This window comes from Carlito syrichta, unplaced genomic scaffold, assembly GCF_000164805.1.
Source record: "Carlito syrichta isolate Samal-C Ts95f unplaced genomic scaffold, Tarsius_syrichta-2.0.1 Scaffold303982, whole genome shotgun sequence".
NCBI lineage: Eukaryota > Metazoa > Chordata > Mammalia > Primates > Tarsiidae > Carlito > Carlito syrichta.
The window spans coordinates 333,927-352,086 of NW_007248078.1; the positions used below are offsets into that span (position 1 = coordinate 333,927).

Sequence of the window (18,160 nt, forward strand, 5' to 3'; positions counted from 1 at the left end):
TTGTATAAATTCTGATGCCTGCAAAAAATCCAAAATCCAAAAACCCAAACCAGTGAAAATCCACCTTGTTCTTCCTATTCCTGGTCTGTTCACCTCCAGCAGCTTATTCTTTTATGCTCAGATCTCTGAATATTTTACTTCCTAGTAGAAAGAGAAATAAAATTCTCTCTGTGGTTTGACAAAAATAGAATTCCATATGTAAGAGGGGAAAGCCTGAAGTTTGGTTCTTGTTTTTAAAATGCATCGAAGACTAACAGACTGAATATAGACTAACCCCTCAAGGAAGTTTAAACATATCTTTATCATTGTTTTTCAATAGATAAAGTTAAGGTGGTAGAAAGATGTAACCCACCAACAACCTGGGGTCCTGCTCTCTGAGGACAAATTCTTAAATGACATCTCAGATCCCTTAAATTGTGAGTCTTGGTCAGAATGTCATTTCTGAGAAATGGAGCAACACAGATTTGCAGACTGTGTTAGGATAAGAACACTTGAAAGGAAACGTGTGGTTTTAGTCTAAAGCCTCCAAAGACCATACTAAAGGGAATATTAAGAATTTCATGTGCAAGCAACCTGGTCCTTGAGCATTTGAGGGCCCCAAATTTAATGCCTCCATGCTGTTAATGTTCTATCTCCTGGAGAGAACACTTCATGTAAACATTCAATAATGCTATGTGCCTTGTAATTCCCTTAAAAGTTAATGAATGTGTTAGAATTCATTTTAATAAGTGTTGATGAATTGCAATTTGACTTACGTTTTGAAGAACAAAGGCATCTCCAATACAAATCAGCGTTTGGCAGTTTGTTCTTAGTGGCTATGAAGGTGTCTACAGCAGGTGGCAGTGTTGTCCTACAGATACCACTGGGCAAGGTTGGTGCAGAGATTCAGGGTGAAAATTTCTGTATACTTTCTCCAGACGAGATCCACAAAAACTGCACCCCCAAATTTACAGCCTGGACAGAGACAGAATGAGGAGCTCTAGGAGAATTTAAATGAATCACTGAGACTGCTACAAATCCAAAAGATGGGGATTATCTGAACCTTCTTCTGTAATTTAATTTCAACCATGTTTTATTGAGTTCCTGATGAGTTCAGAACCACATATATAAATAACCTGGTAAAAATTGTAAAACAATGGCTCTCTCTGCGTGTGTGTGTGTGTGTGTGTGTGTGTGTGTGTGTGTGTGTAGAAGGGAGACAGAGAATGGGGAAAGAAAAGATGGGTAGATGACTCTATAATATGCTACACCCATGGATATTAACATATCCTCATCAATTTACAATATCTATATTTCATATATTACTGTAGTGGGCCAATAATTGCTGCTACAAGGGAAAAAAAAATCTCTTGTTGCAGGTACACAGAGAGGAAGGTTAACTGAATATCTGTTCTTGTCCACAGAATGAAGAGATAGGACTAGTGGTCTTTCAAGGTCACTTCCAGCTCTGATGTTCTAGAAGACTGTGAGTATTTTCATATATTCTGGCAGTTTTATACCTTCAGAGTTTACAAGACAGACCACTGCCCTTCAAGTCACACTAGCATGAGGGAAGCCACGGAGCTGCATTTCTGTCAATGTCATATATTTTTTGGCCTTCGGATGCTATTTAGCAAGACTTCTGTCCAAACGGCATGTGACGGTGACCAAGGCAATTAGGGAGATTGATTTGGCACGCATGATTTCATTCTCTGCTCCCTGCAGGGAGAGATGGAGGAGCCCATTAGGGTCCAGGACAACCAAATTTGATTTGCCCAAATTAAGACATTAATTTTTCAAGTTGTTTTGGTATTGTTATATTTAACTTAAACCTTATTACTTTAAATATAAGTGTCTCAGAAAAAAGGATCTTCAAAATTATATTCAATTTACTTGCCCTTTTGAAAGCTCTTTTTGTCTCTTTTACATTAGTTTATGTTTTAGAAACACTGGTATCTTTGCAAATTAATTTTATGCTACTTTCTGAGCCTCTGTATTTTCTGTATGATGTCACATCAATCTGTTCAGTAATTTTAGGTTGCTTCAATTACATTACTATTGTTTTTATGTCATTTGACGGCATTGAAATGCCACAGAATAATAACCTTGAACAAAAAAAGCACAACTAAAACAGCTTTGATATTTTCTGGATATTGATTCCCTAATTGGATTAGAGTCTCCTTTTGACAGAGTTCCAAGGAGGTAAAGGGCCAGGCCATGATTCATGACTGGTTGGATCTCATCCCAATGACCATGGGTGATGCACATTCATTCAACGGACACTGGCCATGGGTCCATAGTGGGCCTGGCACTGTGTGCAGTCAGTGTTGCTCATGCAGCTTCAGGGTGAATGCACAGGAAAGGCAGTGCGAGTTCTGTAGTCTGTTCCAATTTGCTTTCATGTCTGCCTCTGGGAAGAATTCCCAGAGAGAGAATTCTCTCTTTGGGAATTACTGAGGTGAATGAAATGGCAGGTGGCTGGAGGAGGGACACTGGGGCTTCCTCTTCTTGTGCCTGGAAGGAATGGGTGGCTCCTAGGTGACAGACCTTGCTGGTATCTCATGAACTCAGGTCTTGAAGGTGGAATCTGCTTGAAGTGCCATGATGTCAGCAGACAGCTTCTGACAAGGCAGCTGATGGGAAACATGTTTGTGGGGTTTTGAGAAGTATTGAGAGCATTGTGGGTATTTTGCCAAAATGTTCCTAACATATATTTATATAACACTATAACTCTGTGAAATCTATTTCAGAAAAAATTAGTTGGTTGATTGTGCTTTCTTTCAGCTAAGTTCCCTACACTTTTGTGATGAAAGGTCTTGCAGATGGGCAAGCCAAGTTATCCTGAGGATTCGAGTGTCCTGCTGGGCCCTCCTGTTGATCTGTAACCCAACCCTGTCTCCAGGGAGTAAGCTGGGTCTTTTGCACCTTGGAAGTAAAAAAATTATGACCAAACATTTGCCTTGTATTAGATACTCCTAAATGCTTTAGTAATTTAATCCTCGACACTATGAAGTAGATATAATACTAGTGACATTTTATTGGGAGGTCAGAGACATTTCATCTCAGAGGCAGGATTTAAATTCGATTCCATGAAATTCTAAAGTGCATGTTGTAGTCACCAGACGTAACTATCCCCACAGGGATCTCCGATCCGTGGGTGAAAAGTCACTGACCTATTCTCCATGCTTACTGAAGCTTTGATATTCTTTTCATGAATGTAGCAGCTGAAAGACACCAAACTGGACCATAAGACTGTTCCTTAGCATTAAAATTGGTAGATCTGCTCATTTTCTAAGCCTAATGCACAGTATTGCCAATGTCAGCATTTTTGATGCTTCATTTGTTAAAGATTTTGTTATCCTAGCATTCTTGTGGTACATGAACTTCCTTGTTCTTTACCTGTTAAAGTGAATTGCTGAGGTGATGGCTTTTGGTTAATTAGTAAAGACAAAGATGGACTTTCTGAGTAAGGCTTCCACTATAGAAGATATACAAATGGCATTTCAGGTTGACTAGGATGTATCATATATGTGGTCTTAAATTAAAAAATTAAAATTTATTTTTATTTTAAAATTGTGGGGTACAATTCTTGGTTAGGCACACAAATATTCATTGTGCAGGTACCTTGTTGATGAGGTGTGTCCCCCCCTTCCCCAGGCAGATATCGACTACTGTCAATCCCACACCCCCTCCCCTGCATTTTCCCGCTACTGTCAATCCTTTTCTTATAGTATTATGGTAATTGTTCAAGGTCCACTTATGAGTGAGAACATGTGATACTCAGATCTTTGTTTCTGTGAAAGATCACTCAGTATTATAAATTCTAGTTCCATCCTGGTTGCTGTGAAGTTCATGATTTTGTTCTTCTATATGACTGTGTCATATTCCATTGTGTATATGTACCACAATTTTTATTCAGTCATCTTTTGATAGGCAGCAATCCCCCTACTGGGAATATACCCGGAAGAACCCAAATCACTTTATAAAAAAGATACCTGCACATGTATGTTTATCGCAACATTGTTCATAATAGTAAAAATTAAAGTTTAAAGGTAAATTGTTTTTCAAAAGAGAGGGGGGGAAAGCATTGAAGACCAAGTATTAGTGATACAGGAAAAATAGTAGAGTTAACTGAGGGCCTGCTTCATAACTAGAAATTGCAATTAAGTAGAGTTGGCCTTTGTAAGAATAACAGTGAACCCAAATGAAATTATGAGCAGTGGGGTTTGCTTACTTCTGTTCTTTATTGAGAACTGTGAAAGAACTGAACAAGAGTAGTAAAATTGTACTAACCATGGCTCCTTAATTCATATGGGACTTCTAATATTCCAAGTGTCTGTGTGTTTTGAGGTACCACAAATCACTGTGATCTCGTAGCTGGCAAATAAAGGGTATTGGCTGTGTCTGCTAAAAAGGACTTTCAAAGTGGCTTCACAAAAGTTCAGTGATGTACAAAATATCTTTCTTAGTTTCTAAGACCCACCTTGTGAACCTGTACTTCCTTCACTGGCAGGATACATTTCTATGTTTTTTGTGATTCATAAAACAGCAATGAATATCTCTTGAGTAGGTAAAATCATGTAACCGATGTCTTTGCAATGTTGAAAAACATGTAAATATTCTTTGGGAAAAAGTTGATGCCTGGTTATATTGCTATCAGTAAAATTATTTCCCATCTGCGTGACAGTTTATTTTTGGCGGCTTTTTTTCACCCAGTACCTTTGACTTTTTTTCCCCAAAATAAGCCCAGAAATTAATATTAAACATAGCAAATAAACATTTATATTAGATCCATCTTTTAACTGTGAAGTCTTGGGCTGGTTTCGAAGACTGGTCTGAGTTTCTTCATATTTCTCAAAGTAGAATTGCCAAAATGATAATCTTGATACTCACATTTTATGTTTAAACAAAATGGGGGCTAACTTAAAAGCAAAGCTCTATGTTTCCTTATTACTAGGAGTAGATGCTTCATTGCAGCTTCTGATTGTTTCATATAAAATGTAAAAGGAATTTATTAATTTGTTCCCTTCTTTTATAAGCCACAAATTTATTAGTTCAAGTAAGTGCCAGGCACTTGCAAAGTCCTGGATGATGCTTTAACAATTTATAACATGCTTTCATGTACATTATAATCTTTATTTTTAATATTCCAGATGTTCAGGAAATAATAGTGAATGCCAGTGACCCAAAGAGACATAAAACTAATTAAATAAAATTTGGCTTAACTTTCAATTTTATTTCTAGTTTTAGTCACGTCTTAATTGTTTATTTGCATCACTGCTAATTTTCACATCTGAATGACTACTGTGTTGCCTCTTTGGACATGATGGAGGTACGTTTTAGAGCTGACAATTTAAGGATTGATATAAAAATGAATAGGATTTCCTCAAGAAGAGGATTAGGATTTTGCTTGGGGAAAATTGGTATTTTCTCAGTCTGTGATCACACTGGTGAAGCTTAGAAAGCAATTCTAGGCTTCTGAATATATTTATCAGGCCCTGACACATAATTCTTGCTCTGAGGAGTGGGAAGACTTGTGGGTCCAGGTGGACTATACAGGTGATGTTCTGATGAGCACCTTTGGGAAGGTAAAAGAGTAGCTGTGAGAAATGCCCTATGTTGGGTAGAGACAGCGATCACAAAAACAAGGACAAACCATATGGTGGTAAGGCTTCTTGGGCAGGTTTTGTGACATTCTAGAGCAATGCTTTTGATATCTCTGAAGAATTCTCATTTTTTTAATATAAAATTAAGAACAGGAGAAAATATGTCAACCTTTTTTTTCCCTTGAAAATTAGGAGTCTCTTCTAAATACAGGAATCATAATCAGGCATTTATTTTATTGCAACATATAGTATCCAACGAGGAAAGAAATCTCTCATGGCTGGTAGCCTTGCAATTTTGACTTAACTATGCTAAATATTCAGATGGGGTATTTATTTCATTATCATGGATGAAGGAATGTGTTGCATATGTTGGTCTTTTTTTGAGATTATATACACAATGTAACTTTTTTTCAAGTGTATGTTAGGTTCTGGAGGGATATCAGATTTATTTATTTTCCAAAGCAGGTAATACATCAATGGTCACATCAAGAGATGAGTGTTATTTCCAATGCCATGCCAACTCTAATGGTTATTAACTCGTGACACAAAAACTGATTTGGTGTATTTCTTCAGAATGCAAGGGAAAGTGAGTGCCCTAGAACATCCGTGAGCCCTCGTACCTTGGCATAATGAGAACTCCTCACTGAAGAGATGATGGCTTATGGGAGTGGCTAAGAATCACATGGTGTTACCAGAATAAAAACATCTGAGATTATCTGCTCTAAGTTAACCATAAGAGCAAATCTGGTTCTTTCCGTATGTGGTATACAATAAAAAGAATATCTGCTAACATGTGACTGGACAGCAAGGACAGGATGATAGAGACAAAACTCTGAGTCACAAAACATGAGAAAGAAATGCCCTCAAAGAAAACTTTGTCTTGAAAGAATATCTGTCACATATAATCAATCACAATTATTATCAATAATATTGTTTTTCTACTGGAACAGATTTCTACTGGAAAAACTTTTAGTTTTTCTTGGATATGTCCAGTTTGTGTCCAATAGATACCAACTATAGGTATTATTAGATACAATTTAGTTCAGAAGAAGTGAATTTTAATTTTGACCTGAGCTAAGTCAAGTTCTCTCAACAGAAGATGCAGGGCAAAGTTTAATTAGTAAAAAACACTAAATAAGAAGATGATGTATATTAATTGGATTTAGAGAAGCAGTAGGAAATATTCAGTATGATTATGACCTTAGATAGCAGGGAAGTCAAAAATAAAACTACAATGTCAGAAAGAGAATACAAAGCAGAGAACTTTGCAACCTGATTTATCTTTTAATTTATAATGGAGAAAAATAGAGAGTGTGTATGTTTTGGCAGGTGTATTTTATGGCAGTGTGGAATGCAAAGAAAGCTTTTGTGTTTGGAGATAGTAAGAAATAGTATGAAAAGATTCGATTTTCCATGTGAAAGGGAAATAAGCTTTCCCTAGGCCTATTTTTAACAGATACTCTGAAATTCCAGATCTCTGTGACTGTAAAGTTTTAACATACTGGAGCTCTGCTTAGATTCATTTAAAATGGCTGAATGACTTAGTGGACCCTTAGAGAAGTAGCACATTTGCATTGGCTTGGATATCACACTTCATTTCTTATAAATCCCATGCATCTTATTAGACTCACCTGTGACTAATCTTGATGAAATGTGTGCTATATATATGTAACCTCAACAAAAGAAAATATTTGTGGGTTTGTTTTAAATTAAGTGAAGTAATGTGAGATATGGTTGAGAAATAGATGTTTTGCTTCTCGAATCTCTCTCCTGTTCTATTGGTCTATATGCCTGTTCTTGTACCAATACCAGGCTGTTTTGATTATTGTAGCTTTATAACAAAGCTTAAAGTCTGGGAATGTGATACCTCCTGCTTTTTTTTTTTTTGCTGAGGATTGTTTTGTCTATTAGTGATCGTTTATGTTTCCATATGAATTTCTGTATTGTCGTTTCCAGGTCTGAGAAGAATGTTGCTGGTAATTTAATGGGTATTGCGTATTGCATTAATTCTATAGATTGCCTTGGGTAGGATGGATATCTTAACAATGTCAATTCTTCGAATCCATAAACGTGGAATATTTTTCCATTTCTTTGTGTCATCTTTGATTTCTTTGAGCAATGTTTTGTAGTTTTCGTTGTTAAGGTTTTTTGACTTCTCTGGTTAGGAAGAAGCCAAGGTATTTCATTTTTTGTGTGACTATTTTGAATAGGATTGTGCTTTTTATTTGGGTTTCTGTTTGTTTACTGTTGGTGTATAGGAATGCGACTGACTTTTACACATTTATTTTATACCCTGAGACTTTGCCATACTTCTACACTCTTGGTGGGAGTGTAAACTAGTACAGCCTCTGTGGAAAATAGTGTGGCAGTTCCAAAAGATCTGAAAATCTACCTCCCATATGACCCCTAATTCCCTTACTGGCAATATACCAGGAGGAACTCAAATCACTCTGTGAAAAAGATACCTGCACATGCATTTTTATTGCAGTATTATTCATAATAGTAAAAACAGGGAACCAGTCGTGCTGCCCATTGAAAGAGGATTGAATTAAAAAAAAATATGGTACATATACAAGATGCAATATTATGCAGTCATAAAGAAGGACAAAATTATGGATTTTGCAGCAAGTTGAATGGACTATAATACTGAGTGATCTATCACAGAAACAAAGAACTGAGTATCACATGTTCTCACTCATAAGTGGACCTTGAAAAACTATTGTAATACTATAAGAAAGGGATTGATAGTAGTGGGAAATTGCCAGGGAAAGGTGGGGGCAGGATTGGCAGTAGTGGGAAACTGCCAGGGGAGGAGGGGCACACCTTATCAACAAGGGTACCTGTACAATGAACATTTGTATACCTAACCCTGAATTGTACCCTGCATATTTAAAATAAAAAGAAAAAAAGGTGAGGCATGAATAGGACATCAATGAGGTCATTAGCATTTCTGGGAAAAATGCTTTATCAATTGATATAGGGGTGATTATTTATGGTTGGATTTATCCGTGGGGTAAAAGAAGCCAGGGTAACTATTCCAATGGAGGTTATAACAGGCCATAATTTGAAAGTTTAATAAAAAAAGGAGTTATTGAAATAAATTATGGTAGAAATGAAATTTTCTGGAGTGATGACAAGGTTATGTAAGGGTACAGTTTAGTTTTTTCCTTATATTGTCTTTTTGTGTTAATTGGGTATAAAAAGCCATGGTGCTAGTGCTTGCATTTTTGACTTTAGACAATATACTAGACTTAAATAATAGAGACTATTTTCATGGTTTTACTTGGTTCTTCTACAGCAAAAACAAACGTTAAAATGATAGTGTGCTTGGAAGCCGTTTTATTAGCTCTATGTTTTTAGGGTTCAATTTCTAGAGTTTTGAAGAAACAATTTTGATCTAGGAAGTTGAACTTGGTGAACTTCTTAGTGAATTTGTGGTAAAATGTATAAAGAAAATGAGGCTTGCAAGCACATGACTTACATTGTGTCTCAAATTACACTAATTCTTCAAATATATTGGTAATTCTTTTTCTTAAAACAAGAATATAAAATATTTACTTAAGATTATTGGTGAGTTTCAGCCACCTACAGATAAAAAGAGAGAGACAACTCCAATTACCTCAAAAGTTTTCTTGAATAAAATTCATAGAAGTGATTTTCACAGGATTGGCTGTAACTGATGGAGTTGGCAAGCCCCTCCATAGAAGGTCTGCCTGAATCACTAATATTTTTTCTTTTATTGTGTCTTTGGGCAGGTACTACAAAGAAGAATAAAGGGAAGCTGGGGGAAATAGACAACAAGGCCCCAAGAAGTGGCACAGAGATTTAGCACAGTACTGGCAGATGATGATGACCTATTTTTTTCTTAAAAAAAATTTTTTTTTTAATTTTAAAGGTGTGGGGTACAATTCAGGGTTAGGCATACGAATGTTCATTATGCAGGTACCCTTGTTGATGAGGTATGCCCCTCGCCCCGGCGGATTCCCTCTCCGGCCAATTCCACCTCCCCACCCATCCCCCACAATTTCCCACTACTGCCAATCCTTTTCTTACAGTATTACAGTAATTGTTCAAGGTTCGCTTATGAGTGAGAACATGCAATACTCAGTTCTTTGTTTCTGTGATAAATCACTCAGTACTATAGACTCTATTCTAAGTCTATCCAAGTTGCTGTGAAGTTCATAATTTTGTCCTTCTTTATGACTGAGTGATATTCCATCATGTATATGTACCACATTTTTTAAATCCACGATGACCTAATTTCAATTTTGTGCATGTCAAGCTGGGATCATAAAATTCCTGACGAAAAGAAAGAAGTGAAAAAGTAATTAGTAGCTGTCTGTTGACTTGATTAGATGCTTTGAGGACAGAAAATGTACCATTTACTATGATGTCCACAGCAGAGTGACACTGAGTTGTATTGAGTAGATGTCTAGTGAATGACAGATAAAATACTAGCTAAGTGAAGCAATGAGTCTGTTTGGCAAATATGCCTTCCCATTTGAGTATATTCTGGGAAAATTAGAACTAAAGTTAGTGATTTGGAGTTTCAACCCTACAGGTAGGGAAATCAGACTAAAGAAATGTTTTAAAAAGGAAAAAAAAAACCAAAACCTCCTGCTGTCATTATTTGGGACCAGAGCCCATTTAAGTCCTTTGGATTTGTCGTACTCAAAGCATGGTCTGCAGGCCAGCACTGCTGTGTAGTGAGTGTGAGTGTTTAGAAACCTTTATAACAGTTGGACTAAGTAATTTTATGTCTTTTCTTAAACCTAATAATGAAAAACTCGGGCTTGTATCTTATATGTCTCTATTTTTAATACATTTTTTCCAGCAATTAATTTGTGTTGAATTTACAATTATCAGTCTTGATGGACTGGAAAAATAACAGCAAAACTGTTTCTTTGTCACCGATCATTTGAAAGACACTGCTTTAGCGGATTCAGGTTTTGAAAACACTATACTATTCTCCATACTATTCACAATCAAAGATTAGGGGAAAAAAAAACCTGTAAATTTTAAAATGTATCTTTTTTTTAATGACACAAAAATTCTTTCTAGATGTTTTACTCTCTCTCTCTGTCTCTCTGGACCTCAAGTGCGTTCTTGTCCACCTCTTGGCTAATCTAACCCCACAAGGAGATCCCCCAAAAGACAGGAACAGAACAGTAAGCACTTTGCTGTTTCTGACTGACTATAGCATCTTGGTTAGCCATGAGCAGTCCAGAATAAATCTAGTCTACTGGCTACCTGCTCTCCCTGAAATCGAGAGGGGCTTTCTCCTCCTGTAGGCACCCATATCCAGGGTACATTGGGGTTATTTCTGGATAACGAATCTCTATTCTCAACATGGTTGACTAGTGACTCTCATATAGAAGGGAATAGACAAGGGCAGGGAAAGAAAATTTAACGTGCAGTTATCAGCTTTTTGTAATTTTCAGCTCAGCACTGGTTAGTATGAACTGGAGATTCTTTGGATTGCTCTGTCAGATGGGATAAATCTTTTTGCTTGCAAAATGAGCAGTGGGCTTAAATGAACATCAGCAGTTTCAGAGCAGTGCACCCAATTCCACACTTCTGACTCTGTTAGAGCTCCCATTGATTTTAATGATGATGTTCAAAGATCCAGTCTGTCAAACCTAGATGAGAACTGGCCTCATAAAATGCATCTGAACCTGGTGGATTTTTATCAGTAGGTATGATAACGCCATCACCTTCGGGGAAAATATTTGTAATTGGCTTAACTCTTGCTGTTTTTGATTAAGCATCTCTTCTGAAATAAGATGATTTTGTGTGGTCTACCTAGTAATTCTGTCATCACACGGAAGGTTAGCTGACTAGAGAACAAAAGTAAGTTTGAGTTTTTTTAAATTCTAGCTTTCCTTGCAAAAAACAGTAAACTGTACAATTGTATTTAAGTATTCAAGAATGACCTACCAAATACAGTGTTTTGAGCTCATTGTGTAATTTGCTTGTACTAATGCCACAGCTTGCTTTCAGAGTATTTCCTTGGCAGTGTTGGGGGTGACTCTATTTCTTACAGAGCCACGTGGCATTTCAGTGTAAAATAAGGCCATTGAACTTAAACATCTGTAAGGTATCTTTTAGTTTTGAGCATATGAAAATCCTGTTTGAAGTTTTACCGAGTTACCATTAGTTAATAAAAAATGTGCTAGGTGCTGTGGAGTATATACATGAAGGAAGTTTCTTTTTGTTTTCTTTTTGGTTTTTCTTTTGATACAAGGTCTCACTCTGTCATCTAGGCTGGAGTCCAGTGGTGTGATCATGGATCACTGCAGCCTCTAGCTCCTGGATTCAAGTGATTCTCCCACCTCAGCTTCCTGAGTAGCTGGGATTACGGACATGCACCACCAAAATGTATTTATCTTATTTTTTTGTATAGATAGCATGATCTTGTTATGTTGCCCAGGCTGGTCTTGAACTCCTTGCCTCAAAGGAGTCTTGCACCTCGGCCTCCCCTAGTGCTGAGGTTACAGACATGAGCCACTGTACCTGGCCAGAAACAAAATATTTTGATGAGTACATTCTTATGTGCCAAATAGTTATGTCAAGATGAAAATGCAGCACTTTATGCTTTTATCTTTGAGCAAATTCAGATGCCTTAGAGATCCCCAGTGTTTTATCTGTTCTCAAGAGTCACCGAATTCTGCAGGGTCTGGGATGAGGTGAAAAATGGGTTAATATAGAGTTCCTTAAAACTAATGGTTAAAAATAAAACACTTTTCTAGAAAATATATATAAGCAGCATCCCCCACCAATTTAAAAATGATATAAAAGAATGTACAACATTGTTAGTACTTAAAGGAATTAGATGACAAACATGTTTTACTTTCTAGACAATTCTTTTTTTTTAACAATACAAAGATTGTTTTTATTTTTTAACTTTTTTTGCTAATGTAAGAACAGAACTATCACAGCAGCTCAGTTCTATAACCCATCCAGCCCAAGACTGTTCTGGTGGTAGACTAAGAGTAGACAAAAGGTCTTTCTCCCTCTTCTCAAAACCCAAGGACATCTTCCAAAGGGAACCAACAAGTACCTGTCATCCGAGAATTTAAGGGCTTCTTGAACCTTCTATATTTTCCACCAATATTATCACCTTCTGAGGTTATGAATTCCGGTTCTACTATGAAACAGGTAAAGCTTCCTGTCGCATTTTAAGAAGTATGGTTTGAGAAGGGAATTGGGGAACATGACTCTAGAGACTTCATCACTTCTCCCATTAGCCTGTCCCATCAAGGTGTACAACAATCAATGTTCTCACACTTGCCCATCTCTAGTTTTGGACTTCTTCAGGGTTTATAGACCAAGCCTCAGGAAGTCATCCAATGAAAGCACATTAAAATTTATCACAAAGGCAGATCAACTTACTAGTTATTCTTTGGCCCCAGCACACACTGGGCCAGCATTTTTCAGGAGCAGCCCTATCAGCACTGTCTAGGCTGTTTTCCTAAGCCATGAATGGGTTGTTTAGGGCCTTCTATCTGTCCTGATTCCTAAAAGCTTCACATAACTCATACAGTCTTACTGTCCTCTGTTTTTTTGGTATGTTATGATCCTACCTGTAAAGCTATCCAACGACTTTTGCACTCAAGTGTTGTGAAGAGGTAAGGAGAGACTCAGAGCTCTGTCCTCAGTGACTACTTCTCCAGAAGCTGCCACCTGTAGGGCTCAGGCTGGTACCAAAGCTCTGAATAATAGAGTCACTGCCAATAATTTTCCTACTTCTAGGCAGGAAGACAAAAGTTTTCATGGAGCAGAAATAAAAACACTGAAGCATGGCCTTTGTCGTCCTGATGCCCGAAGCTTCCTGGGATAGCTCAGATTCTATTGCCTAAGCTTGTTGTCCATACTTCACCTCCAGGCACTGGAAACAGGACTTTGAGGGTTTCTTCCCTCTGACTTGGCAAACTCTTCTTCTCATCTCCAACGGAATCACCAGTAGTTCCTTGGGTGCCAGATGCAGAGTCCAAGCCAAAACTGTTTTCACCACAGGACTTATGGGCACATCCTTTAAGCCACTTCTTTTGCTGTTCCATTCCTCTTCTTCAGACTTCCTGGACCTGAAGGCCCTTGCGACACAAGAACTACCCAAAGCATGGCAAAAAAGAGAGAGGGGCTAGCTTACTCCTCCTGGCAACCACTGCTCCCCATTCCTAGAGTAAACCAAAGTTGCTGCAAGATGACGGCTCAGTTCTCTTTGTCTTCATTATGAAACAAAAAATAGGAATTCCCAGGTCTCGGCAGGCTATTCAGTATCCGATGTGGTTTCTAAGGGGGAGCTACATGGGGAGGACTCTCCCATGGCTGCTCAGTGAAGGCAACAGTGATGCCCAAAACAAGTTCTTCTGCCCTAAACCAGACCAGTCAGCAGACCAAACTGACCCCAGTCCTTGGAAAAGGCTCTCAATTCCAACTTCTGCAGCCCCAGACCATGTGGATGTCTGCTACCAACAGGGCAGAAAGCACAGCACAGACCTCCAAAAGGAAACTCCTTCATTAAATGCAGCAGGCAGTCCAACACCAACAGCTTAAGCAGGGGGGAAAGAAATGCCTCTGATTGAAGAATTCAGCTCTGCTGAGGAGGCTGGGGATCCCAGGAGTCAGATTTGCAGATCCTGAGGATGGTGCTTCCCTTGCTGGTGCCATGTCACCTAACCTAATGGTTTCTCTAAGACCCAATGGCCCAACCCTGAAGAAAGTTGGTAGAGAGGCAAAAATGATGTGTCTTTTTTTTTTTTTTTTTTTTGAGTTGGAGTCTCACTCTGTCGCCCAGACTGGAGTGCAGTGGCCACTCCTGGCCAGTGCAGCCTCGACCTGCTGGGCTCCAGTGATCCTTCCGCCTCAGCCTTCCAAGTAGCTGGAACTACAGGCATGCACTACCATATCTGGCTAATTTTTTGATTTATTGTAGAGATGAGGTCTCATCAAGTTGCCCAGGAGGGTCTCGAACCCACGGGCTCAGGCAATCCACTTACCTCAGCCTCCCAAAGCATTGGATTACAGGTTGAGCCACCAAGCCTGGCTAATGATGTGTCTTAAAGAGGTCTTCAGACACATGGACAGCTCAGCAAGACCACGCTTATGCCCAGAGCCCACCATGAAGCAGCCATCACCAACCTGGTAAGGAGGACATAGCACATGGCATCTTCAGGGTGCTGGACGCAGGCGCTGTGAGCTGGAAGGCAGCAACTGGGAGGTGGGCTCCTCAGACGGGGCTGCTCCTGAGCCCAGGGGGCTCAGTGTGGTGATTCTGCTGGGTTGGCCACAAAGTGTCAGAGTAATGGTGATAGGGACCTTCAGGCCTGATGCTTGGTTAGAGATCTGTGCCATGCCAGGGAGGTTGTTTGCCAACTTAGCGAGGCCCCCATTGGTCAGCAGCTGGTGGATGGCTGTGGGCTTCCCACCAGGAGTGGCACCCAAGGAGGAGAGAGTGGTGGCCACAGGAATGGTACGGACAGTGGTGCTGGTGTCCGTGATGATGGCTCCCAGGCTTTGCATGGAGGTGGGCAACTTCACACTGGTGGCCTGTGGGACTGGTCCTGGGGAGGGATTTGCTGATATCCTGTAAGCTGAAGCTGAGGCCTTGGAGGAGGCTACTGGCTGATGTGGCCCCTGGGAGGGAGCTGCCAGGAGAGGTGGCCACCAAGCGGCTCTGGAGTATGTGCAAGGCACTGGGCACAGTGCTGCTGGAGACCACTGAGAGAGTTGGGCTGGCTGAGACTCCACCTTCAGAAGTGCTTGACTTGGCTGTGAGAAGTCCTGTGAGCTCCTTGGCCCCTGCTGAAGCCTGCCCCAATGTCATGGTGATGGACTTCCCACTCGTAGCTTCTGGAGCTCCTCCTTGGGAAGGAGCACAAGGCCCTCCAGCTGCGTCTCCTTGGGAGATAAGGGACACCTTGATCTTTGGTTGCTTGGAGGTCTTACTGCCAGGAAGAGGACTCGAGGGATGGTGCCGCTTCAACTGGACCCTAAGGTCCTCTTTCTCTGCTTCCTCTGTTGGTTCTGATGAAATAGGAACGAAGAGACAGGAGGAGGTGCCAGGAGGAAGAGCTTTCCTCACCAGCATATTTCAGAAAAGTAGCAAACTGTGCTTGGGCTTGTTTGTGGGTCAGCACAGCTTCTGTCCACTGCACATGTCTCTTTAGCAGCTGAGAGCTCCCAATCTGACTGAATTTCTGGGTAGAGGTCACTGTGGTCACTTTGGTCTGAGGACTGGATGTGGGGCTGCTGGACACACTAGAGAGGCCTTCCGAGTCCGAGGGTGAGGCGGGTAGCTTGGCGGCTGGGGAGGCAGGTCGACTGCACTGTTCAGGTACTTCAAAGGTCAGGTCTCCGCGGGCTGTGTCACGAGGTTTCTTCTTCTCAGCATCCTGATCCCGAGGGTCAGAGCCCACGAGACCCTCAGTGCGAGTGAGCACTCTGGTCAGAAAGTCCACAATCTCATCCTGAATACATCTGTCCACCATGCTCTGAGTTAATCCTTCTGATTTCTTATTTGCTTTGCTTATTCTGAGATTATCATCAGCTCCCCCAACCACCACCAAGCTGTTCTCAACCCGAATCTTCTCCCAGAAGTCCTCCATGGCTTCAGGGTGACACTGTAGGGAATTCTGACCAATGACAAAGAGGACTGGAGTCTTCATATCCAAGAGGGGATCATCCACATCCCCTCTGGGGCCATCCATGTTGAGCAGAGGAAACCCAAGGCAGACAACAGCAGTGATATACTCCATCACTGAAACGTGACAGGCCACCAAAACTCCTGTGTTCCAGCCAATGAAGATAATGGATTTGTGTGGGAAATGGCTGTGAATCTCCAGGACTTTGCTTCTCACTGCCCCCGTCGTATGCTCAAGACACTGCAGAACTCCTACCCCATTGCCATTGTTCAGCAGATGGGTGGCTATGGGAATGACCTTGCCTAAGCAGGAGAGCTGAGACTGCCAGAAGCGATGGTGGCATGAGGGAGAAACATAGAGCTGGAGGGGCCAGAGGAAGCCATGAGAATCAGAGGAGAACTAGGGAGTTTGCTTGGTTTGTTATGAGAAAGCACTCCCACAGCAAGGTCCCACAGCCTCTTCAGTAAGAGAGACAAGGCCTCAGCTCCTGCAGCTCCAGTCTTTGTGTTGGATGACACAAGCATCCAGTCAGTCAAGGTTGGGATCTTCCCTTTCAGTGTCTGCAAAGCATCTAGATAGGCTGCCAGCATAGGCAGACTCAAGGTCTCCATGAGGGTGGTGTGCAGCCACTGGATCAGCTTGGTGTCCCCACTCACACTTGCCAGAGCCTGCCACACTCTCCTTGCACACTTGTCCACGGCAACATGGCCCAGCACTGGCTCATGACAAGCCTGAAGGATGTAAGTGGAAGTGATAAAACATGAGGACCACCCCTTCATTGACCAAGCGGGCAAGCCGGTCAGATTGCAGGGCTGTGAGGATCTTGTTGAATAGCTTGTTCTGGGCCATTGTCCAACCAGTCCTGTTGACATGCTCCTCCCGGTCCTCTGGTGGGGGAGGGGCATCTGCATCCGTCCTGGCAAAGATGACTTGCCATTCACACTCATTCATTGTGCTGCATGCCTTCTGATTGTCATAGAGCGGCACAGGGGTTGATGTGACTGTCTCTACGTCTATCCGATTCACTACAATGTAAGCTGGCAAAAAATATAATTGGGCCTAAGAAGGGTCTAGATTATGTGACAGTTATGGTACTTTCATGCTGCCTCCGGGGAGTGACAAAAAGCATGCGGGTGGGGCAGGCACTACTGGCATCTGGATGGGCACTCCATGGCTTGGCATAGCTATGATCCAGGAAAACCAGGTCCAGTTCCCTTTCGTGCACTGAAAGCTGGAAGAGCAGCGAGGTGCCCATGCGCCGAGCTGAAGTCTGGAAATCCCTCTCCCCACACCGGTGGGCCATGTCAGAGGAGGGGCAGCAAGTCAGAGCATGGGTATCTGCATGCTCGTACCCGTGGTCATCGAGCCGCGTGCTGGGCCCGGGCCGACCCCTGTGCGCATGCACATTACCGCCTCCACGCGCGGCGCTCCGGTCACTGACAATTCTATCAGTTAACATTAGGCTAGATAATGCTGAGGTGCCAGGTAACCCCTGAATTTTGAAGGCGTAGCATAACAAAAAATTTTCTTAGGTTACAGTCCTCCACAGGCCTGGAAAACTCTTTGGAGCAACTATTTTCTGTGCTACAACTTAAAGAATCCATCATCTTGTAGAAGCATCATTTGGAAGATGCTTAGACGGTGTGACAGGGGAAAGAGAGAGCAGACAGAGTTGCATGACAGATCAGACATGCTTCTACCTGGAATGAAAAAGTCATTTCTACTTATTGTCCAAAGCAGGTCATCTGGCTATGGTTAATTTCAAGAAGATGGAGAAGTGTAATCCTCTCTGTACGTGGAAAGAGAGAGAATTGAAAATATTAGTGAGCTGGGTGGGGTGGTGGTAGTTCCCACCTATAATCCTAGAGCTTTGGGAGCCCTAGGCAGGAGAATCCATTGAAGCCAAGAGCTCAAGACCAGCCTGGGCAGCAT

The 18,160-nt window shown here is 41.0% G+C and overlaps 1 protein-coding gene across 1 annotated transcript; it reads right to left on the reverse strand.

Annotated features, from left to right (window-relative positions):
* Positions 1-14,646: 14,646 nt before the first annotated feature.
* On the reverse strand, positions 14,647-17,662 carry LOC103261679 (KAT8 regulatory NSL complex subunit 3-like). Its single transcript, XM_021712985.1, is given in 6 exon segments — positions 14,647-15,165; positions 15,167-15,627; positions 15,701-16,578; positions 16,581-16,959; positions 17,000-17,241; positions 17,288-17,662. Coding segments are annotated over 6 exon segments (2,613 nt in total). The 5' UTR covers positions 17,532-17,662; the 3' UTR covers positions 14,647-14,756.
* Between the last annotated feature and the right edge of the window lie 498 nt (positions 17,663-18,160).